Source organism: Manis pentadactyla, chromosome 8, assembly GCF_030020395.1.
Source record: "Manis pentadactyla isolate mManPen7 chromosome 8, mManPen7.hap1, whole genome shotgun sequence".
In the NCBI taxonomy this organism is placed as follows: Eukaryota; Metazoa; Chordata; class Mammalia; order Pholidota; family Manidae; genus Manis; species Manis pentadactyla.
Genome location: NC_080026.1, coordinates 31,321,482 through 31,347,306, shown reverse-complemented (window position 1 = coordinate 31,347,306; position 25,825 = coordinate 31,321,482). Strand labels below are relative to the sequence as shown.

Sequence of the window (25,825 nt, the reverse complement as noted above, 5' to 3'; positions counted from 1 at the left end):
CATAGCACTGTGCCTACAGTGGACATCTCAACTGCTGAAGGAGTGAAAATATGAATATAAGTTTTACCAAAAAATATTTTCCTATGTTAATTTCCTACATTAATTATTGATGGAAGCTAAGAGTATATCAGTAAATAATGGCTTGTTTAGGCATTTGTACAAAGAGTGGCAGTAGCATAACACAAGTCTGTAACTTTCAAGGTGGAGATAAGACATTCTCCTGCCAATGAAAAGATACTACTTTTGAAGTTATAGGAAAAGTTCTGTGGGAGAGTGTCATCAGTGTGCATGTATGTGTCTACGTACAAGGTCAGGGGCAAGAGTGCACTAGCCTGCCCACAGTGGCCTGTAATACACTCAGTCTGAAGCTACAGGAGCCAATATGGAGGCTCATCCACCATAGCTATAAAAGGTCAGAGCTGCAGCCCAGTCACAGTCCACTGTGGTTCTCAGACTTTATCCCAATAAGTAAGGTCATTACTTATGCATAGCTATACTTGTATGAAAATATACTGCATTTCAAATTTTAACACCAGCAGTGATTCTGTTTACTTTTTTATTACCATGATTATCTCTGGGGAGAAAATGCAACTCTTAACAGTATACCTTCATAGATACACTTTTAAAAAAATGAGAATTGCCTTAAAGAAAAAATTTAATTAAAAATACATTTCAGTGTGGAGGAAAGTGATTCATACCATTTATAAGAATAGAGTAACTCACCATTTGCATTTCAGTACACTTGAAAATCCCCAGTTTTTTGATAGAAAAGAAATGCATTGTAGTTCCTAAGAGTTGAACTTAATAGTTTTAAGATACTTCTTAAAATCTCAAAAATGCTGGATCAAATTTTCCACTCAAAAGTGCTGCTGTCTAGTTTTGATATCCAGGATATAATGTGGTCTGTAGACTCTTTCAGGAATGTAATCCTATCATATTTGAATTGTAACAAATATGCACATCAAGTGTGACTTAGTTCACATTTTTTATTAACCAGATATTATTTATGATTGCCATTTTTAGTTTTACTTGCTGTATTCTACAAAGTAATGTCTTCTCATTACTTCATTTTAAAATATGGAAATTCAAAAGCTTTACTAAAACTCTATACTATCCCTAACAACTGGCAAGATCTGTACCTAAGGCCAAAGGAAATGTGTGAATTTCTACTAGAGAGGGAAATCTTATCTGGGAGAGGAATATCAAGGGGATCTGTCATGATTCATTTCCCTGAAAAAGGAAAATTTGTCAACTAGAGATGTGTGCACTGGGCTCAGTGCCTGACAGAGTTGGCATCCAAAAATATTGGTTGAATTGCACTGAACATTAAAGAAAACTGCCTGAGATGGAAGAAAGTGTTAAGGAAGAAACTAGGTCCACGTATGCAAAATGCTGATCCCTTCTCAACAGTTCAGAGACAAAGCGTTTAAGTGGGAGAGGCCAAAGAGGTCCTTTGGTTCAGGTTCTCAGAGCTAGGAATTCTCTATGGCAGCAGTTCTCAAGCAGGGTGTTTATTCTCTAGGGGGCATTTATCAACATCTGGAGACATTTTGGGTTTAACAACTGAGGGAGGAATTTACTGACGTAGAGGCCAGGGATGCTCTTAAACACCCTAGAATGCACAGCAAGCCTCTCTTTTGCCACCCCTACCCACAGACACAAGTAATTATTCAGCTCAAAATGTCAGTGGTGCTGAGGTTGAGAAACCCTGGTCCTATGGCATGGCCCAACAGTAAGCCTTAGAAAAGGTTACTTCTTTTTTTAAAAAAAACACTTCATTGAGGCATGGTTGACATACAAAAAGCTATACATATGGAATGTATGCATTTGGAGCTAAATCTACACCCATGAAACCATCACCACAATCTATGCAAAATCATATCCATCATCTCCTAGTGAAGGCATGCTCATGGCCTCATGGGCACATCTTCACAATGGCAGGCCAGCTCCCTCCACTAAAAAGACCTCCCTCCACTAAAAATTGAAGTGCACAGAATGATAATATTTGTCAAAAGCCCTACAGAAGATGTGCACACAGGCGAAATCACATTGTAAGATCAAAATGCCTTTTCCAGATCTTATTGTCAGGCTTATTTTTCTAATCTATTGAAATGATAGAAGAAATGAAATCACACAGTAAAATGTTAAATTTACATACTGAATTTTTGTTGGTTGTATTATTCTTGTTGGTAGTGTTTAATATGTGATATCTATTTCTTAGTTTATTCACAGTGGACAACTTCTCTTAACTTTCCATTATGAAAGATAAGGAAACTGGCATGCTCGCCTCTCTCCACCTCTTGCATTCCCTCTCCCTCCACATTTTTATTATATTATTTTAGTTCATTGATATTTGTTATAATCACATTCCATTCTTAACTTATACTTCAATTATCCATGATTTGTGTTTAAATTCATTTCAAACACTAATAAACAATAATTATGAAACTGAAATCATTTAAATGGAATTCCCGGTAGAGCCACAGTGCAAGCAGAGCACACAAAGGAAATGTAACCCCACACCTTCCCAGAGTCAAAGGCTGACAGATCCTTGTCTAACATCCTTCACGTCTTCTGAGCTATCTCAGATGCCACTGTGCCCCACATTATCCCCTGGTTCTGTGTTCTTTCTTACTTTGCTGAAGTGCCTCTATGAGGATTTTTCCATATGGGGTTGAGGGTAACTCCCGTGACATCCTTTCATGCCCCCAATGTCATTTTTTATTTTCTCTGATTTGCTTTTCCTCTTCTTCCTTCTCCTTTTTCCTTCATATTTGATTGATAAGGTGGCTGTTGGTTCAATATCTCTTCTCCTGAGAACTTTGAAGGCATTATTGCATTACTTCTAACATCCAGTGGTCAATGAGACGTGTTCGTTTTGTCAGTAATCCATCTTGTCTCTCTGAAAGCTCTTAGGATTTTCTGATTTTTCCTTCAAGTTCAGTATTCTCACCACGGTTTTTTCTTCTTTTAAATAAGCCCATTCCATGCTGTTTCTTTGACTATGTTCCTTACCCTCATAGCCTTATTTCTGGGGTTCCTCACTGGATTTTCTGGATTTAGTGTCCGTGTCTCTCACTGTTCTCTCCTATTTCCCATTTTAGCCTTTTGGTCACCAGGGAAGATTTCTCTGACTTCACCTTACAGTTCACCAGCACAGTCTTTAACCTTATTCTTTTCAATCTTCTCCCCAATTTTTAAATTTTGTCAGTTATATATTTCATTTCCAAGAATTCTTTCTCATTACCTAGTTGATTTTCCATAATAGCTGTCTGCCCTTATTTTCAGGATTCAATATCCTTTTGACTCTCTGAAAATAATAAGTAGTAATCTTTAAAACTGAAATTTGTCCCATACATTATTTGTTTCCTCCAGTGAAGGTTCTGTTAGTTTCTCCTTTTCCTCCTTTTTTCCTAATGATTTCTTTTAAACATCTTTGGTGGTCCATGTCTATTTATAAATGGAAGATCACGTTGATGAGGAGGAAGAGCTGGAATGGATCTCCTCTGCAGAATTTGTCTCTTTCCCTAACAGAGCTCCTCCTTTAGTGGGAGTTCTCATCACAAGTTCTTTCATGGGAACACAGAGCTTTGATTCCCTAGGATCAGAACTATTCACCAAAGTGTCCCACCCTTCTCAAGCCGAGGCATGTGTCCCAAGCCAACCAGGCTCTTTCAACCAGAACATGACATCTTAAAAGAAATGAACAAAGACTGAAGAAAAAAAAAAAAAGGCACTCACTCTTTATCTTGGCTAATTGATACTTTCCTGATATGTAGACCCATGATATTGCTCTAGGCATGCCTGGTTCTCCAACCTTCCCTGCAGCTGCCCTGCTTTCATGATTTTCTTCTCTGCTTAAATTTATCAGAGTTAGTTTCTGTTACTTGCGCACAAAGAACAGAAACTGCTGCCAGTGGAAAGGAAAATTGACCTTTGTTTAGTTAATGGTAGGTACTAGGCATTTTACACTTTTGTTTATAATTATCTCAACCTGATGAGATAGCTATACTGCCATAATTTTATGAGGAAAGAAACTGACATTGAGAAGATTTATTGGCTTCTCTGAGATGCCAGAGTGAGCACTGGAATCCAAGTCAGTCTGACATCAAAACCCACACTTTCCCTTTACTCTGAAGTGCTCATGGAGTATTAAGGATACAGACCTGGCTACAGGTAGGCATATGTGATGAATACTGGATGAGACACTTAAGGCTGGAAAACTAGGGAGAGAAACTTAGACTCAATGTGTTATGAAAAAGAGAATCACAATCTCATTCTTAATAGTGGAGTGGCATAATAAATCAAAGGTCAAAGATGATTCTATGGAATATGGAATGCATTTAGGAGGCTTTTGTTGGAATAAAGCAGACCAGTTAGGAGGCTGCTGTCATCATGAAATGGCAGCAAGTAAGGAGGAAGAGGCAGTTTATAGAGGTTTTGGAAGGAAATTTCACAGGATTTTGTGACTGAATGGAATTGTAGGGGATGAAGAAATATGAGACCAAAATGAGTAAGATCTCTGGCTGCACTGAGAAAAACTGAGTGAATGTATTTACCTTGCCTCCCTCCCAAACTTCCAAGAAATAAACTAGGAATGCAAAAACAAGAATAAATGCACGGGGCTAGAAAGAGGAAAGGATGCCAAGAGTCATCAACTTTATATCTCTAGAAGATATAAATAGTAGTGAATCAGAATGATGCAAAAGCCAAGTGCACTGAGCAGCCTATAACCAAAGGCAAGGAGAACGGCACTTGACCAGTCAGCTAGGTGACCTATTGAAGGAACCTGACCCAAGGTTCCCTCTTCCCACACTGAGCTTAGTGCAGGAGGAGCTGGCAGTGCAAGCAGCCTCCAAGGCAGCTGCCAGGAGGCTGCAACGTCCTTCCTTCACTGAGCAAAAAATGGGCTGAGCTTCTGGATGCTCACTCCTTAACATGAGGCGTCATTCAGCTTGGACAGCTTAGTAAATTAACTATAGAATACACCCCAGCTTCAATTTACAATGGTAGACCTAGAGAGAGAATGCAAGCAGCCACCTAGCTATTATTGTTCTGAAACAATTAACACAAACTTGGGAGGAAATATGGCATAAATTCACAGATATGGAGTGAATTTTTTTAAAATTAAGATAGTAATATATATAATTTCATTCTAAATAAATTTGTAAGTGCACACTTTTATTTTAAAATTAATAAAAGGAATTCAATAAAGATTGAAACAAATCTGAATGGATAGTCATAAAGAAATGTTTATAAAAGATCTCCTCTCCTAAAACAAAAAGGGTCAAGTGGACTAAAATGATTCCCAACAAACTTCCAAGAGAAAAACAATTCTCAACTATTTTAACTTCTCCTAGAACTGAGAGGAAAAAATAGAAGTCTTTCTAATTATGATCCTATAATAATCCTGATGTAAAACCTGACATGTTTTTCTTTATCTTACTTATGAATAGAGTCAGTGTTGCTAAATAAAATACTAACAATATAAAAGCACATACATCAGTGAATTAAAATTTGATTATTTAACTTTGGTTAAACAGCTTAATATTAGGAACCTATTCATAAATAAGAAACATAAATATAACACTTCAAAAATATATGATTATTTTGAAGAATACCAAAAATCTATCTGAAATCAGCCTCTATGATCCGCACAAATTTATTTCAATATGAAAATATAAAAGCACATTGTTGACTAGATAGTCTATCAGAAACTAAAAGCAAACGTATTTAGCAAAGTTCACATTAAAGTTGGAAATATGAAAAAAATACCCACTTTCACAGTGCTGTTCAGTATTCTAAAGGCTCTATTCAGTACACTAAAAGAATACATTTTAATTTAAAAGGCATAAATGTTCAACAGAGAGAGCCAAATATAAGATTATTTACAGATAATATAATTGTCTATACATAAAATACAGGAAAATCAAATTAAAAATTATGAAAACTAATAACCAGTTCAGAAATAGAACTGACACAAATGTAAATATACTAAAATAAATAGCTTTCCTTATATTCAAGCAAAAAAACACTTTTTGAAAATGTTAGGCATATAAATAGTATCCACAACATCCTGATAATATATCAAATATGCAGGAAAAATAAAATAAACAAAATTGTGTAAGAACAGTGTAAAAAAGAAACTATAAAAATTTAAAGGCTGTGGAAAGAAAATAATTTAAAAATGGGGTATTACTTAAAAAGGAAAATCACCAAATAAGAAATACAAGTGGATATTAAATATGAAAACACACTTCACCTTCCTAATGAGTAATATATAACACAATTTAGAAACAGTGAGGTGTTTTCCTTGAATAGACTGACAAAATAAAAAAAAATACCACTGTCTAGATAGGGACATATGTGCACATACACACTGTAAGTGGCACTGTATTTTGGTACAGTCATTTAAGGGAAAACCTGTATTTGTCAAAATTCATGTTGTACATTCCCAGCATTAAACCAGTATTTTAATTCTAGGAATTCATTTTATAGATATACTTACAAATGAATTCAAAACAATCAAAATGTTAATTAATATTAAGTTAAGGTATTAGTAAGAGACTGATTAAATACATTAAGGTACATCAATGCTATGAAATACAATGAATCCTCAAAAATCTAACTTGTTTTGTAGTGCATAAAACTGGAAACAATATATTATTATATTAAAAATACATGTTATAGAACATTGCATTACATTGATATAGTTATGATAAAAGCTTACATATCCATAATTTCTGGAAAGATACAATTAAATTACTAATAGTGATTATCTGTTAGTGTGAGATAGCAGATAGCAGGCAGAGGTGACAAGAGTTACATTAAAAATTTCTGAGTATTAAAAAATATTTAAACAGAAATCTTACGTTGGGTTCCCCAGAAGCAGACACTGAGACAAGCGTTTGAGTGCAAGTGATTTATAATGAAGTGCTTCAGGGCGCCTGGTAAGGGACAGGGGGCAGCAGGTCAGAGAATGGGAGTGTGTGATCTCAGGCGAAGTCCCTTTGAGGGCAGCTTCAGTCTGTCTCCCCACTGGGTATGCCTTAAATCTCAGAGCAAGGGAGCAGGACTTTTCACACCCTGGCACCTGTCTGTCATTTGTCAAGAGCTGCAGGGGTGAGCAGCCACAATAGTTGGGCTCTGAGTACTTTCTGCCAAGGTGCGTCCAACTGCCCAGGGAGAATCCTCTGAAGGAGAGTTACAGGTGCCTGGCGCTAGAATGGAATCTATAAACAAGAGAGACACTAGAAATGCTAAAGGAGATCCAAAGCCTTCCTGGGTGGAGAGCCAACAGCATCCACTATAATGTACTACCTTTCTAACGAAATACATATTTTCATCAAAAGTTAAGAAGGGAGAGAGAATGACAGCAAGGATGCTACTGGTGAAGCAAAATTATATATGAATGCTTGCAGATTCTGCACAAGTGTGGCCCCTACCCTCTAGCTTCCCTCACACACCGGCTCCTTCTCATATATGCACATGTCCATTAGAAAACCAGGATGAAGTGGCTCTTAGTAGAAACTAAGGCCTTTCTGTCTCTTCCTGTTTATCTTTTCAATCTGAAGTGGTATGGGTTGAGATCTTGAGAAATCAGTCTCAAATCCTCTTCTGATCCTAATAGAACCACATTACTTTACTTAACCTAAAGCTGTTTAAAAGCTGAGTGCACTTGGAAACTAAACTCTGTAAGGCTAATTCTAAATAGATCCCCTGACTGAGGGATGTGATGCAAGACTCCATTTGTTCTATGTTTGACTTTATGACAAATTTGTTTAAAACATTCCTAAAATGGATGAATCGAGGTTTCTACCTCAGCATAGACCCTGAGAAGAGTGAGCCAATTCCTAGGAATGCCCCTCAAGCCCAGCGTTCTTGGTGTCAATGACGGATCTCACAACTTTCTGCTCCAAATGGATCTGCCATGACCTAAGAGCTGGACCAGGTAGACAACTTCAGTTTTACCATTTATGCGGTCTACCATTTATCCCTGAAACCTTCAAGGCTTTTGTTTCTCCATCTGTAAAATGGATGCAATAACTGTCACCTTGTTTATCTTTCAGAGCTGACATGTGGATGAATCATGAGATCGTGTAGCTGGAAGAATCTAGTAAAACATGTAGCACTTTATACCACATCACTTGGCTGAACACATTAAAAAGGGAAAGATGTTGATTTTAAGATCTGAATCCATGAATGGTGAGAGGTACTTGCTCAGGAAAGATGTGTGTGGTGTTGGATATGTTGAGTACGCAGTTGCTGGTAAAATATCTAAGTCAAAATGAAGCTATGGAGATATGGCCTTGGAGCCTGAGCAACAGGGTGGGAGATGAGATACTGATCTGGGAGTCATCAACAAGGGAGCAGCAGGTGTATTCACGACTATGGAAAACACACCTTTGAAAACCTCACCTCCCTTTTCATTTCCATAGCCGTATTTCTTATGCTGATCCCAAATGTCTTGTGTCTGGATTACCCAGTGCAAAATAGTATTAATAAAAGTTATTGTTATTTATTACTGCAAAATGTTAAATGGTTCTTAGATTCCTTAGGCTCTTATTGTATAGGTTATCCATTCAAAATACCATGCAGATTATCATATTCAATCAACCACTTCCACTGGTTAAGTCTGCACACACAAATAGGGAGAGAATTCTGTATCAGAAATCATACAGACATTCACCAGCCACATGAACTACACATGTGGTTTCTCCCTTCAAATAATATAGATCATTTCTTAAGTTGCTTACTGTTTTGAGCGAATAAATCTAACATGCTGTGTAATTTAAGGTACAACAGATGAGATTCTAAAATTGTCAGTATCTATGACAATGCTTGAAAACCACAATCTTGCATAGTCTTGCATGAAGATATTTACATAAATGTTTTTATGACCTGAGAATCATTGTATTTGGTCAAAAACAGCAATATCACAGTCAAGGTTTATTTCTCAAGACATTTACATTGTTTAAAGTATAGTGGGACTGAACCCCAGGACTAGTCAATTGGTTTTGGTTGGCTTGTCTTCTCATGTTAAGACCATTAGCAATTTCCTTCATCTTTGATAGGTCTCACATGCCAATTCTTTGTCGACTTTCTTTCAGAAATTTCATACCATTCACATCTGAACTTTTGAAACTTTTGGAGTTAGTTAAACATATACCTGATTTAAATCAGCCGCACTCTACTGAGGCATACAAAAGTTACATACTGGTTTTCTGGTTGAAGTACAGTATTAACCTGTAATGTTGTTTGCCTTAACAATTAGAATTTAACTGAGAGTCAATTTACTTTTTATTTAAATTAAGCAATTACTAGATGTTAGTAGTTTACAATTTAAAAATGGTCCAGAGGGGAAAAGCCCTGAATGCCCCATTTTAATTTACATTTTATTCATTTTGCTGATTGTGTTAAATAAGTGCTAATCAATTTCCTTTGCTTAGTTTCACTAAATTTTCCTTTTCCATAAGCAGGGATGATATTAATCAGTCTTACAGTATTTAAAACTATTTCTGAGTATGTGTATCATTTGTGATGTGGTTAACAGCATAAACTCCACATAAAATTTATTATTAAAAAAAATTATGTTCGTATGCAAGACCTATCTCAAATTGTGCAGTAACTAAAGATGTAATTTAAGAAAAAAAATCCAGAAACACCGTTACTGTATATTAAAGAAAGGAAGGAGACGTTATAAATCATTTTTTATTCACTTCATCGTTAATGAGTTCATTTACAGATGAGGGCTCTGAGGCTATATATGACCTGCCCAACAGTCAAACACACCCGCGTGTGTGCACACACACACTCACACATACTTCTAGGACTAGTTCTATTTTGCTTATTGCTATGTTCTCAATGTTTGCTATAATCTCAGTGTAAACTCTGGGTCAAGAGTTGTAAGTAAATATTTGTTTAATGTGCAATTTATTTAGAAATAGAACCCAAGTCTTTGACACCAAATACATTGCTCTTTCCAATATACAAACGGAAACACTTGAAATATCCTTCTCTCTCTCTCAGAATTTCATTGGGAGAACAGAACGGGATAAACTGTGTGAAAGGAACTTGAAAACAGGAAAGTATGTGAAAATCTGAAACAACGTTATTATCATTACAGTGTAAGTTTATGAAACTTCTCTTATCATAGGTCCATGGGCAACATTTATAAGAATGGTGATTTTAAGGACTATTTTAATTTATTGAATGATTAGGCTAGGAAAAAGGAAAATATTTCCTATAGCTTTTGGATTTAAATAATGAAACTCATTTTCAGTGGTAGTTCCATGAAGAAACAGTATTTCTTATTATGTACTGTTCTTACAGCATAATGAACGAAATAATTATTTGAAGGTTTTTATCTAGATTTTCATAAAAATAACATAAAATGGAAGTTTTCAATCAGTCATATCTTAGAATTCCTTCTATAATATGAAAATCTATAGCACAAATTGGTTTAAATCCTTTCTTATTGAGCACGATTTTGAAATAAAGAATGGAGCTGTCATCAACACCACTGGTCATATCACAAGTAATAAAAAATTCAAATTGATTATTGGTAAATAAGAAGTCATAAAAACATTGACGAGGGCATCTGAACAATTAAAAACAGTCATAATGAAATAGTGTTATAAAATCTTACAGTGGTGCAATAAATAGGTTAATTGGGAAAAGACAATTTAAAATAAACGTTACAACTTAAATTATCACCACTATGCATGAATAATATAGAAATTAGTTAGAAATTATTAAATATCATCCTGCATACTGTAAGAAAACCTAGAGAGTAACCTCACATGGATGAGTGCAGAAAATCATGTGGACCAATTTTTTAAAGCAGCTTTAAAATAACTGACTCCCAAATCAAGATATTAAATGCCAACTTCTAACCGGCAATAATGCTTACGGCTAAGATAGAAATGAGATTCTTTACAGAAATGCTGACACAGCCCTCACTGTAGGCACTTGAGTGTGGGGCTATAATTCTTTTTTCAAGTCATACCCAGCAAAGCTTCAAGTAAAGGAGTCCACTGAATATGTTAAATAGTAAGAGACAGTCCTAGTTTTACAGAATCACAAAACCGGTGACACGTTTGTATCCATCTTTGATTACTAGATTACTAAGTCACTCAAAATGTATTGATGAGCTCTTTAATAGATAAAAGGTGGGCAACATATTACAAAAATCAACATGTCTTAATTCACTTGTTTTGCAAGAGCTATGTGTTTTCAGTTGACAATGTAAAATCTCTAAAAGGTTTTCCAAAAAAGCCTTCTGCCTTATTTAGTTAGCATTTTGACCATTAATCAGAAATAAATAAAAAAGAAAATTGAGAAAAGAAAATGAGAGAGGTTAACAAAGCTTCTTTTCCATTCAGAAATCTATTAAACTACAAAATAAGTTCCCAAGAGGAGTCAATTTCCTATGGGGAAGAAATTTAAATACAGAATCAGATAACATAATCTCAGAATAGGCGAAGGGAACACAATTTTATACTGGGAGGTGAGAGGCTGGAGCAGAGGATTTAATTATCTAATCCCAATTCTCAATTTTAAAAATGTCTAAGATAATGATGCTTTTAATAAGGAGTTAATTTTAAAGCCCAGCCAACTCTAAGTCCTAACCATGATATGGTGGTGTTTTTACTCTTACACATTGTCATCCAACCAACAGATGACATTGATCTTACACTAGGAAATACTGTTTTGATGTTTATTGATCAAAACTGTATGAAGGAAACTGTGATTTTTGAATGGAAGACAGTCACGAGTTATTTATTGTAAATACAGAATGAGAATAAATATATGTCATGAATACCACACTAAAGAAATAATAAAATTATTAATTGTCAAGATAAACAAAAATGCTTTAAATACATGTGGAATGATACTACATAATGAGGATGAACTTAAAATTTTAACATTTTGCATCACAAATATTCTTTTATATGATTCTAAAAATTTGCTAACTTACATCACTTTTAATTTATTTTTACTTTATAAACTCATGATTAGATCAGAAAAACAGGTTGAAATATGTAACAAATTTATTTAAAAATTTTAAATTTTAAATTTATCTTATGCAAGGTAGTCATCCATTTAAATTTAAATTTAAGCTTTTTATAATCTGCATTTTACTCAAAAGGCAAAAGTCACACTTACTAGGAGTTACAAAGGATCATGCAAACCTGTAAGAAGCTGTCATCTGGCAAAGTCTTTACTTTGTATCATGTCACAAAATAATACTCTATTATAATATTAATTTCAAATGCTAATTTTCTCCTCATTAGGTGGCAGAAAAGAAATAATGTACTGCTGATATTTTTATAAAGAATATGTTGCTGAATAATAAGGATTTCAAAGAAAATAATACCTTCAAGATTGGTATTTAAATTTTGCAAATGCCCAAAAATCCTATTAATTAGGTATAGCAACTTGTCAAAACACTGGACACAGGCCAGGAAACTTGGGCAAGGACAGGTAACATGCACACATACTTCATAGGCTACCTGCAATATTTATCAACTTAGCCTAATGTTCTCTTAGAAATTTTAAATGTCACCAAAATAAATAAAGTCATCCTAGTTATCCTACCCATATTATGTGTTTGGTTGTCTTACTTGGGCCGAACTCTCAATGACTACTTTCAGATGAAAAAGGCAATTTTCTTGACATCAAATTTTCAATAGTCCTAAAGAAATCCATTATTCATTTAAAATATTTAGCATTTTTGAAAAGTGTATTCTTCAGGCTGGCAGTGCAAATGGGACAGTAAGATCCAATTCCAACAATAAACCAACCTCCTTCCACCCTCTCCCCTCAATGGCAGAGCTACTAAGTATATACATTTCTAGTTCCTAGCACATTAAAAGACTAGTTTCCAAAACTAGAAAACATTTTATCCATTTGCTGCTGGGATTTAGCAAAGAAGTTCAATATAAGCTGAAAAAGATAGAATAAAACTATGACCCATCCAAAGGGCCAAATATGATCTGTCCTTTTTGATACTTTCTGGGGTGGGAGGCACGGTAGGATTGGGGGCTATTTTAATTTAGATCTATCCTGCTCAGTCACTCTGTTTTCCTTTCACATCTAACCCCCTTGTGTTATAAGGTTGAAAACAGCTCTAAGAATGTGGAGAATGTAAACAGCCCTTTATTGTCCAAAAGGATGGCAGTGTAAGGAATGTGTGCTTATCACACAGCTGCAGCTCCCCACCTCACTTACCATGATAAAGTGCTCCAGGAAAAAAAAAAACATTACAACCCAAGCACAAACCAAAAACGGATTAGAATTTGACATAAGCTTCCTTAAAAACGAATCAATCAATCCATGCTGTAATATTAGAATCTGTCTCTTAAGGAGGGTATACAATCCCTTCAAGATGTGTTTTCCATTCCCTATTGACTCTTGGTGTGAAAAGAAAAAAACCAACATTTCCAATATAGTAGCTGATAGGAGAACTTTTTCCCAAGACATGCCCAAATATATCTCCTTATCTTTAAGAGTCTAACACAGATACATGGTTTATGATTACTGAAGGCAAAGTTAAATTAATGAACTAAGAGATTCATGAAGATATTGTGAACACCCTACCTAAGTGCCTGATTTCCCCAGGCTTTTAGAATTTTACTTACACCACACAAACGCTGTCTTTGTTAGATCACCTTTTATTGGAATCCAGATTCAACATTTTAAAAAGCAAGTGATAGTCAAGGCTAATGTGGCATATATGTCATATGCAGAAAACCTTAGAATGTAAAAAACATATTTTAACATGCAGAATTATGTCTAGCCAGGATATTCTGGCTCATTCAAGGACGTTTGGGAACATCATTGCATTTTCTTTTTGGTGCCACTGAAGAATTTCTTGGTTAATGTTGTGCAGGTGAAGCTAACCTCTGTTCTAACAACAGACAAGCCCTTTCCCATTCCCTAGAATCCTTTTAGAGTCCCTTTCATCCTCAAAACTTGCAAGCTATCTCTGCCTCCACAATATCATATACATAATAAAGAAACTTTTGTAAGTTACTTGATCTTTCCCTCTAAAATAATATAACAGGAAGAAAGTGGGGAAGGGAGGGAGGAAGTAAGGAAAGAGGAAATTAGGGAAAAGGAAGGGGAGAGAGCCTTATTCTCTAACTGCTTGGGTTCCTCAGCCTTGTTCTAACAGAGCTAACGGGGTACATACAGTCTTATGTATGAGGACTAAAGCATCGGTGGCATCTGAAGAAAGTCCTCTTCTCTGAATAGCCCCTATCAAGGTAACTGCCAAGAGAGCAGGTGAAATCCACCCAGAGGCATACTGAGCCAAAGCAGTCCCCTTCTACAATCTTACTTTAAAAGTTGTCTTGAAGGTATTACTTGGGATATCCCTTAAATATAATTAATAAGTAATGCATACACTATATCCGTACGTTTCAGAAGGAGGAGAGCATGATGCCAAGAGGGCAGAGAGAGGAGAGGTGGAAGTTACAAGGCAAACCGTCGCCTAGAACCTCGCTGGCGAGCCCTGAACCACCTTCTAATCCCCTTCATATTCCTCGGCGGCCCCGAGCCGCCCCGAGCCGGCGGGAAGTCACTGCTTAGCTGCTCCTGTGAGGGATCCTGCGTGGGGTCTGGGCGTGAAAGTTACACCCTGCGTCCCCGCGGGTAGAAAATCCCATCCTAGTTCCCAGCGCCAGACGGAAAACGAAGACATATCCTATGTGCCCCAAATCGGTCCTTCGCGGGAGTTTTACCCTGGCAGGGCGTCCCTAACTGGCCCTGCGAATGAGGATGCCCAGTGCCTTGGTCTGGAAGAAGTGTCTGCGGGCATCCGGGCAAAACACCACGTGAGAAATAAAAGCCACCAAGCCCCTCAAACTCTGGGCGGGAAGCAGGTCTTTCAGCCCGTCCTCATCCTATTACCTTTATCCTCATCCCTCGACCGATTCTCAATAAATCTCTCCCTTGTGTCGCGCCTTCCTGGCCACTTTTGCGTACTTGACCCCAGCGCTCAAGTCCCAATCATTGCTAAGCCCTTCACCCGCCTCCAGGTCCCCTCTGTTCCATTCCCAGTCTTCCCTTCCGAGCCCTAAGGCAGCCCCAAACTCCCTCCACTCCGCGCGCCCCCAGCCCCACGTCGCAAGCAGCCCCAGGCTCCGCTGCCCGGTCGGCCCCCGCGCGGCTTTCCCGCCGAAACGCGTCCCTAGCGTGCGGGGCGCGCGGCGGGCCAGCACTCACCAGCTGCAGCAAGCCGGGGACCACGACGAGGGGCAGCGGCCGCAGGCGCATGGTGCCGGCTGGCGCGGCGTCTCACGAGCTGCGCGCGCTCGCCTGCCTGTCGCGCATCTCCACTTCGCGGGGCAAGACTGAGGACGCCAGGGACACCGCGCAGCGCTCTCCTGCCGGAATACGAGCGCAGCGCCGCGCGGGAGGGCGGGAAGGGGGAGGGCAGGCGCGGGGAGGTGCTTCTGGGTCCCCGCGCGCCTCTCTTTGGTGGCGCCCCAAGAAGGAGCGCGCGGGGCCGCTTGAACGTCCACAAGCTGTGTGCGGCTGCCGCGGCTCCAGGGACTCCGGCGTCCCGGGGTCGCGGTGCCGGCGGGGAGCGCCCGCGGGCCAGAGGCGGTGGCTCAGGCGCTTCGGGGCCGGATTCCCGCGCTGGCAAACGGGCTCCTGCGAGCGGCTGGCTCTCCGAGCTAAGCGCCCCCGGGAGCCCGGTGAGGCCTGGTGCCTCCTCCGCCCCTGCCCGGCAAAAGACCCGTCCTCGTGGCTCGGCTGGACCAGCCGCCGGGCTCGCTGACCGGCTCGCGCTTTGCTGGGGAGGCAGGGGGCGGGGGAGGGGGGGCGTCTCCTTGCACGCTTGCAGGAAGGAGTGCACCGGCGGGGCACCCCGGGAGTTTGGGGCGTAAGGCGACTGACGGGTCCTGGGGCGGGGCGTGGGGAGCTGCGAACTGGAAAGGCTGTGCCCGGAGGTAGGATAGTAGCCCTGGGAGCCCCGGGAGAACGCGCGCCCGACTTCTCGACAGCGCCTAGCTCTCAGAGCCCAGAGCAAGGGGTGCAAAGTGTGGCTGGAGCGGCTGGAGGCATTTCTGGAGGTGGCAAGTAGTGGGAACCGACAGGGACCCGAAGGAAGGGCAGCGGCAGGGTTGTGAGAAACCGAGTTAGGTGTAACGGTTCGGGATTACCCCGGTTTGAGGATGATAGTATAGACAGCTGGATGTCCAGGAGGCAGACAGCGCTGCGCTGCGCAAACCTGCCCGGACGTGGGAAAGGAATAGAGAGGAGACTCCGCCGCAGCCTCTCACTCGGAAAATCTTAGGAGTATCTTCGAGGCCAGATCAGGTTGCAGACCTGCAGCCAGCGAGCCTCACCTCCGTGTTAATAACTGTCCGTTGGAGAGATCCTTAACCTTTAACCCTCTCTGTGCTGGACACTCAAGTGGAAAAGGCAGACGGCGATGGGGCTCACAGACTTCCACAACACGAACGGTGGATGAGACTCTAGACATCATCTGTCAACCCCTTTACTCAACAGATGGGAAATCTAAATTCCAGGGAGGTAAAGTCACTTCTCTAGGGATGAGCCTGAGGCAGCTATCCAGCAGAACACCCAAGACAAAGCTAGTTCCTTCCTCAGGAAACTCCAAACTCTGACCTACAGAAGGAAAACATGTCAAGGCAAGGGAGTAGAACTGCAATTGATTTCCAGCCTTTAGAAAATAAAACACAATAGAAAGTGAAGTTTGGGTTGGAATTTTAGGAAAAAGAAAGATTTCCTTCTCCTCCTCTTCTACTGACCTCCACCCCAAAATAGAAATGAAGAGGGAGTTCCTAAGACTTTGAATGGTCCAGGACTTAGGTTGAAGCAGAGCAGCCTCTGTTCCTACATCCCAAGGGCAAGAGGATTGAGTTGGGTGGGGAGAGGCCCACCCTTCCTTTCACTGAGTATGCCAGGATTGTGCAGATGGGGAGGGAGGTTATTCCAGAGTGTTCTGGAATCCCAGTGTGACTTTGAGAACAGGTTCTTCCTGAAACTGCAGGTGGGGAATCTCTCTAACACAATTCCATTCCCAGTATGGGAGGAGAGAGGCAAGTGGGGGGCCATGCCTTCCTAAACCCTTGTCAAACCCTACTGGGGGGTTCTAGGGTATATCAAAGGATGCACCAGCTCTGTCCCACTTCTGCTCATCCTCAGATTTTTCCTGTTCCTTGCAACAGATTCTTAAAGAAAAATCACTATTTACATATCTAAATCTATAATTCACCTTCTATAGCTACCCCTCACTCCACAAAAATCTTCTATTTACCAGGGCATAGAGTGCACTTCCTGAAAGTTATTCTATCCTAGAAGCATAAATACAATGATTTCAAGAATTAGAAGAGATCTTTGTAGATTGATCTTCTTGTCCAACTGAGTAGGGCTGAATTTTATTTACAATCTTTGGGAAATGAGAAGGACCTAATGGGGAGAGGTTTGGCAGACACAAAGGAACCCCTTTTTTTTGCAGAGGGGCTGCTGGAAAAGGAAGGAGAGAAAACAGCTTTGCAAGATGCAGTATCTCATTCAGCCTCAGTGCCTCTGCCCGAGCCTCAGCTGAGTCCACTATAAAGCCAGAAGGTAAGTGCCTTCTTGATTTAGGAGTTTCCAATTCTATTACCACTAACTCTTTAAATGAGAAGTGTGTGACTTAACACACTATTGATATAAATAATTAAACCTATTTACATTCATTGCTGGAATACTTCACTCTTCTCTTTAAATTTGTTCATATTTCTTAGACCATTTCTGCACTGTGGGAAAACTTATACATAAAATTTAAGAGTAAACCTAAACTAGGACATGTGTGCTACTAGTACTAAAAATTCTCAAAGTGGAATTTTGTGCTGAAGGGTATTGAATTCTAAGCTAAAAGCCAAGGGATACAAGAGAATTTTTGTGTCCTATTGATAAGGTTGTTTAAAAGAGAAGAATCAAGGATCCCAGTGACTAAAGTCTGGTATTGCTGTTTATTTATAAGGTGACTACTGATAATTTACTGTATTCCTCAAATTTTGCTGTACCTACTATGGGAAAGTGGAAGGAAAGAGGCAGGGAAGAAGGAAGAGGAGAGGATAGGCAGAAAGATAGATAGAAGCAATTAATCCTTCAGCACACAGTCTAACCAGGAAACACACAGCAAACAGCATACAGTAGACAATGAAGGAAATAATAAGTTTGGGTGCTGCCCAGTGCATTTGGAAGAAGGAAAGATCATTGTAGGCCAGCACGAATGCTTCAAGGCAGAGACAAAATGTGAACTCTCTCAGCTTCTGAGAATGACCAGGACTAGTCTGTGCAGGAGAAAAGGGGGAACTGTTCCATGCAGGAGGAACAGCATGAACGAGGGCAGAGTGGAGGGATTTCATGTGACATAACTGAGGGACAGACAATAAGTAGATGAGCCTGGTTGGAGGAAAAGTGAGAGGAAAGGTAAGTTATAGGCCAGACAGTAGAGATCTGGATATGCCAAGTGAAACTGCTTGGCTTGGTCTGCAGGAAGTAAGGACTCTTAACACATTCTGGAGTGGAAAAGTAATACAGCAAGTAGCATGAAGATACATGTAGGGTAACATGCAGGATGGTGTTGAGGAGAAGGTCACGTAAGGAGACAGCCATGGTAGTTGGAAAGAAAAAATGGAGAGACATGTGTGCAAGAGCTACGATAAAGGAACAGTGAATTGAACTTGAGTTTGGAATATTTGAAAGATTTCCTGGGGTTTTTTTTAACATAACCACTTTCTTAGAGGCAATTTAACAACTAGAGAATCAGAGCATTGCCTTTTCATCTTGAAGGGTAGTTTCTGCAGTGTAAGGGGCGTGAAAATGATCTTTTCATACAGACAAGTAGCAGAAAGGGGAGCCTATGAAGTTTTACTCTCATATGATTCCATAGTAGTCTTCGAACAAGGCAATATATAAGGATATTGTTAATGCTTTGAGAGTGAGTTTGTCAACTTGTGGCTCATACCATTAGCTTTTTTCTTGTACTTCTCTTTCCTCTGTAATTTTTCACCCTTTACTTTCATTAGCATCATTACCAGAAAGTGGTAAGAACATACTATGTAATGTAGCATTTCAGAGTTGCAGCGCATAGTAGACATTAGCCAACTTTCTCACTTTATATTTCAGGAAACGGAAACCTGGAAGATTATATGACTTGCTTCTGGTCCTCTGGAGCGGCGCAGGCAAATCTGAAACTCGATTCTAGGCCTTCAGTTTCTCAGTGCAGTGCTCTTGCCATCAAAAGTCTGCCTCAGGTATTTTTCAACTGGTCAGCAGTTATAAAAGTTTTGATGTAGTGAATGAATGAACCTTTAGCTAATAAGCATTGTAGGAATGATCTATGAAGGCTAACAGCCCCAGAGTCCATCTTATGATCAGGAAAATTGGTTTGACTATGCTGAGCCTGAAGCGTTGACCTTGTCATAGTTTTAGAAGTGTGAGAGAGAAGGAGAATTGCATGCGCGGGGCTCCTGTGTAGCCCTCAGAGAAGTGGGATCTAGGACTCAGGATCATGGCAGTACTTGCCCCAGGGGTAGAGGGAATTTTCAGAGAGCCTTTGGACCTCTTAGACCTCTGTAATGAGAAGCGGGTGGGCTTTTTCATAGCAATTTTTAACAAATAAAATCCTTTTGAGTTGCCACTCTTGTTAAGTGATATTCTTAAGTCACTATTTAATAAAGTAGGATGCTGAATCACACTGACTTTCAACCCTGAGTGCACACAGAATCACTGGAGACTAACATCTCTACAAGAGGGCTCAAGCATTGGTATTTTTCACCCAGAAGACTTCACTGTTCAGCCTTGGCTGAGAACCACTGCTCTATCAGAAAGTTACATTTTTTTCCTTCCTTTCTTCCCTCCCTCCCTCCTTTCCTTCCTACTACTACAGAGTTGTTGCCCCACATTTAGAATGCACTGATGCTTTAATGGACTGTCATTTAAACCTATTTACAAGCTTATTTGGGCTTTTCAGGAGACAACTGAACATTTTCTTTGTAAATATGTTGGCATGATTCAGAGATTTTTTAAGTTTTATCTCATAAACTTATCAGCTGTTCCAGGTTCAAACACAAATCAAAGGATTCCTCTGTAGCAAAATTATTTTTCCTCCACCTTTGATTGCCGAAACCCTATCTCTTCACCATCTCTTCACTTGTGTGTTAGAAGGCGCCACCAGGAGTATGCTGGTGGGTGACGTCAGCGTCCGCAGCCAAGAGAAGAGGCTAGAGGGAGGGGAAAAGGGGCAGCCTGGCTTCCCAGCTGGTCCTGTGGTGGGAGGGCAACTATGTGGAGAACATCATTCAAAACAGACAAGACAAGAGAGAGGTGCTACCTGAGTGCTAATATTATGTCTCTCCCAGATCAGACTGGTTTACACAAAACTGTTGTTATCTTTCCATGTGTGTTGCCATGTTTTGTCTATGCTTGATTATTTGACTGAACAATCACCTTCAAATATGATGGGTGTCATTACCAGGAAATATTTAACCTGCTTCAGATGATGCTTCATGTATGGAGAGGAGAACAGGGCCATGGAAGGTTAGAATGAGAACATCTTTCTTAACCCCTCAGTTTCTAGATGGGAGACAGTGAGGCCCAGAGAGGGAAAGTGATGTTTTCAAAGTTACACAGCCAGGCCGTGGCAGAAGACTAGACTTCTACATCAGTGGCCTTTGACTGTGCTAGGCTTACTCTGGGGTAAGGTGGAGCCGTGGGGAGCCTACTGCCAGATCCACAAAGATTAAGAAAGGGACATTTATAGAACACTATCTTAGCTAGTCAAATGTGCATTTTCTATTTTGAATTGAATGCTTAGAATTCCTAGAATAGGAAAGACAGAAATCTGGGATGGAGAAAAATTGGAGTGAAGTCCCACCTTCCCCGCATATTAATGGCTATTTCTGGTTGCAAGTACCTGAACACAGCACACCCTAGTCCAACAATGACTGCAGAAAATCAGTTAATGGCTCACATGAATAGGAAGTTCAAAGGCTGAAGGTTGCTTCAGGCAATTTAAGACTAAATTAAGAGATTTTTTAAACAGGATATTGGGTCAGCCATGCTGAGTTTGTAAATCCGTTAACGTGGGCTGGGTACGGTAGTTGCAGAAAGTGCGAGGTTGGACCCTGGAGAGCAGGGAATGAAAACTTGTCCTCTTAGGAGCTGACCTTCTATGAGCCTGACCACCTCCTAAACACCACCACTTGTCTGCAGAATTTGAAGTTGTTACTTTAGTTTTTTCATAGATTTTTTTTCAGATGTCTTCTTCCCTTACATGGTCCTTTGCTTAGGTGCTTCCAATTTTTTGTTGACATATTTAAATGATTCTCATCTAACTTCTCATACTCCAGCTTTCTGTATTTACCTGGACAGTACCTTAACACCAGCATGGTGCTTAACAGAGACTCATAGTGCAACAGCAGATGAACTGAGGTTTCAACATGTAGAAGATGGTTCAAAACCACGGTAGCAGCTCTCTATACCACTTCCTACCTCTCCAGGAACAAGAGGTGCTCCATAGGCACCATGGAAGCCATCACTTATCAAAACAGCAGCTACATACACTACAGGTGTAATCATGCCAAGACACTGCCCACCAGCTCAAGCAATTATGATTCCATTTTTGTTGATGGCCAGGTTCTTCGTTATTTAAACACTGCATTCTGAAATGCATGTGGCTTTTGAATCCTGCTCTTCAGTGGGATGGATGGATACCACAAGGTGTTAAATTTTGAGCTTTTTGTTAAATGTAGCCATCATGGTCCACTTTGTGGTCTCTGTGGACCTCAGCATTACCAATCAAATGCTGCTCTTCATGTTTTACCTCAGGCTTTGTCAAATGAGTGGTTCTCCTTCACACAGAAATTTTGTTAGGTAACAAGTGGCTAACTTTCCTACCCTGATAAGGTACAAATTTACATTAAGAGGACACTGCACTGTGTGCAAAAATCCCAATTTCTAAGCATTCGGGGGCATCTGTTTTGCCCCTCTGCTGGTCTAAAGTGAACTGGTCTAATGCTTCCCTGGCAGAGTAATAATCACACCAAGATTTCTTCCTTTCATTTATTGGAATATCGTGAGTGCTATCTACTGGCCAAATGTGACATTGCCTCTTAATGCTGAGCTTCTGGCAAATGTTCACAGGCCTTTTAGGATAACTTTGTCTAGGGGCTGAGTATGTGCCGTTTGTTTTAGCACAAACTGAAGAATACTGAGTGATATGATATTACTGCTAAGGATCACTCATTGCCTTTTACATCAGAAGACCCCTTGATTAGGAGTCACACAAGTTGTACTGTGAGTAAAATGTAATGGATGGGCTGGTGCCTGCTTGCCCTTCCTTGAAGTAGGTGACTATGAATAGCTTAAATCTGATTCTCACTTCGCTGATTAAAGTGAATGAATAAAAATAAGCCATTAATTTAAAATGAGCTATAAGGATCAATCAATAATCCTGTGTCTTCATGTGTATAAAAAGGAAAAACAACAGCTAAAAAAAACTCCTTTCCAGCTATGTTGCACTTATTACTAGCTAGGTAAAAAGCACATGCCTGAACTAGTAGTGTTAATCAGAATATTAAAAGGTAATGGATCATTGATATTTAGTATGAGTTAAAATTCATTCAGTTTATGATTACCAAACTGTATATCCTGCCCAGAGTGTCTTTCCTGTTTAAACATCTTGGAAATTACCCAGACGAGAACATTATACTTTAATCAGCATGGCAGAAAAGAACATACCAGGAGGGAGTATAAAACTGAACAGCTGAGAGTCAATGCCAGCTGATTTGGGAGATAAGGTCAAGGAGCCATGGGATCTTAGGTATTGTCACAAAGTGAATGATTGTCCTATTTGGGGCAAATATCTATAAAGGAAGACCCAAGCATAGGAGATCACTAGTGATTATCAAGAAATAATGAAGAGAAGCCTTCATGTGTAAACACATTAACTTAGGCAAAGATCCATTATGAAGCTATAGTTAACAGGAACTTAATGAAGATATTAATTCAATAACATACAGGGACATAGAATGATCTTTCTTAATTTTTGTTATTAAAATGCAACTTATGCTGTTTTTAACTCAATTATTGTACATGGTTTATTCAGTAATTTGAAGTTCTTTATATATCAGTTCATACCTATGTATTCTATTTCATATTATAATTTTTAGACGTTGACTATCCTGCATTCTGATATATGTAACATATTCAGTTATCTTTGTATTAGTAAATAATGAGAGATATAAACATTTTGACTGGTAATGAATATAAGTTAAAAATGCATAACTATAATTTAAAATCATTCTATTTCAGCAATAGAATATTTTAAAAATTATATTTATAGGCACAAATAGGAGTCTCACTAATACTTATTTTCAGTCATTCCTAAATTGAGCTATTTTTTCTAACCCCAGGTGCTATACATATATTATCACATATAATCATTACAACGACTCTGTAAGGTGGGTCCCATCTGAAATCTGCGGCGACAAAGCTGCGGAATAGAGGAATTAACTGTTTTGCCCATGTTAACTCTCATGGGACAAGAGACACTCTGGAGCTTTTTCTCCTAAGCATTGGACCACAAGGTCTCCAACTGTATTGCTGTTTATATCTTGTACGTAAAGTTCCAAATATGCCCAAATTTCTGTTCAGTTTTCTCTCACTGTGACCAACAGAAATGGAAAAAAGTAGCATACAGTGTGGCCCTGCTAAAGAGATTTGTGTGTGTGTGTGTGTGTGTGTGTGCAAATAACTAGCACAATGTGAAACACTGAGTAGGAATCCTCCCAAAGCTTGTGAAATCTGAATCATGTGGATGCTCTTTTCAACCAGACAGATGTATTTTATTACATATTTTTTATTTCACTAATAGCCCCTGTGATGGGTTGCTCAGTGGAATTCCGTCCAGCTGGGAACCAACTTTCCCAGTATCCTTTTCTTTGTATAGACGGGTGCCAGAGCTGGCCAAAGAGATCTAGGTCTAGGTGAGATCAAGAAGCCTGAAACTCCAGGGTAGTCATTAATTCCTCTCTGGAGTAGTCATTCCTCTCTGGAGGTCTTTGACTTTTACCAGACAGACACAGATGGGCCCCAGCAGTTCCAGCCTGTCCTCGCTGTCCTCTGTCTGCATCTGGCTCTTCTGCCTGGTGCTGGGCCTGCCGGCCAGCAGCTGCCCCAGAACCACCACTGGATGCCTGCTGTGGATCCCGAGAGTGCTGGTCACACCGACAGCTTCCCCTGGATGATCCCATGGGTTCCTCTTTATGACCCCCCTCAGTTTCTCCGAATATCCTGACTGAACCTTGACTGACATCATCTCCAGGTTTTATACTCTCTTGTCTTAATTACCCCTCTGGAAATAGGCCATGATAGTCAGAATTGGTCAATAAGCACTGAGGCCCCCAGCACCCATCCATTGACTGTGTGATCATTTGTGGCTAAAATGTCTTCCTCGGGGAGGACTATGCTTCCTTTCAATACATAGTGGGATAAATATCACCCCTGAGCATTTCCTGGCTTTTCCTTTGCCTGCTAGGGAGGATTCTGCCTGCGATTGCTGACTGCTTCCCCCTCTTTTACTCCTAAGAAGGCCCTGCCTTGTGGACTCCTTGGACCTCAGAAGTGGAGACTCAAGAGCACTTGGAGAGCAAAGGAGAACCACTGGTAAGCTGGCTTGGACACGTTTCTCAGGAGCGGTTAATGTGAGAGAAGTGGGAGTAGTTTTGGCATATAAGTGAAGTGCAAATGGAGAAAGGGGGATTAAAAAATATATATTGCAGGGACGGTACAGCCATGGTATCCAAAAAATTAAGCTAAGAACTGGAATTATTTTGAAATTAGTTGCAGTTCCATGGATTGAGTTCTTAATTGTGACCCCTCTCTGGGACTGGACCTTGTGGACTGTAACTTTGTAAAGGTTTTATGTATATAAATAGGCTTCATGGTTTTGCATGGCCTCTAGGTTAGCAGTAAAAAAATTTCACACAAACCTCAACACTTTTCTGAATCCAAAATCAATCTGTTAAGTATTATCCAAAGTGCAAAAGCATATTCCCACATCTGTAAGTGTTTCTCAAAGTATATTTTACTAAACTACCTCCAAGGAAAGTTAATAGGTATTTACAGGAAAAAAAAAAATTCTGAGTTCAACCAAGCTTGGGAAATTTAAGCAGATTGATTTATTCAGTCATTATTTAAAGCCCTTAATTTTTTTTTCTTGGAACCTTTTGAATGCTGTTACTAAGTCTAAGGTCATTCTACTCACTGCATGACAGGCCAGTAAGTTGAGAAACAAGATGTTGGGGTGAGAAAAGAGATGTCAGACCAATGACCTGAACTATCCTAATTCAGGTTGAGTTCAAGCTTCTTTCATGGTTGGGAAAGGGGGAGCAGGGCGGGAACAGAGAGGGCTGAGATTAGGAGGTGGCAGACAGCTGCAGACACCTGGAAGACAGCGTTTGGGGAGAGCTGTGAAACTCCTTCATCCTTGGTTAGTTGATTGTCACATAGGTCAGCTCATGATGTTTTTATAAATGTTTAACTGGACACTCTTTTTTTATGTGTGTGTACATATTCCCTTAATCTCCTCAGGAGAGGCAAACTTCAGGTAAGGGGCTATTTGTAGAAATCTCAAGCCGTAAGCAAGATTCCTATTGATGATCAACAAGCCTACATGTAGGGTTGCAGAGCTGAGTGGAAGCCCCCGTCTTTTTTTGTTTTGGCCCAAAGGTTAAAGCAGCAAAAGGGGGGAAATACAGTGTGGAGGCAGAGAGGCAGAGCATTTTCTACC

At 39.8% G+C, this 25,825-nt stretch overlaps 1 protein-coding gene and 1 long non-coding RNA gene across 5 annotated transcripts in view; one reads left to right on the top strand and one right to left on the bottom strand.

Annotated features, from left to right (window-relative positions):
- The window catches only part of NXPH2 (neurexophilin 2), a 103,772-nt gene extending 88,371 nt beyond the window's left edge, over window positions 1–15,401 (bottom strand). The window contains exon 1 of the mRNA XM_036912744.2: window positions 15,232–15,401. Coding sequence (XP_036768639.1) covers window positions 15,232–15,282 — 51 coding nt within the window. The 5' untranslated portion in view covers window positions 15,283–15,401. The remainder of the gene's footprint in view (window positions 1–15,231) is intronic.
- Window positions 15,402–15,876: 475 nt separating this feature from the next.
- Window positions 15,877–25,825, top strand: part of LOC130684491 (uncharacterized) — a 29,245-nt gene continuing 19,296 nt past the window's right edge. For 2 of the 4 annotated variants that reach the window (XR_008998769.1, XR_008998768.1), the window contains exons 1-4: window positions 15,877–16,548; window positions 17,498–17,607; window positions 19,159–19,286; window positions 24,623–24,699. This is a non-coding gene — a long non-coding RNA (uncharacterized LOC130684491). Of the gene's footprint in view, window positions 16,549–17,497; window positions 17,608–19,158; window positions 19,287–24,571; window positions 24,700–25,825 lie in introns of all 4 variants that reach the window. The other 2 variants (XR_008998766.1, XR_008998767.1) reach the window with 2 other exon arrangements.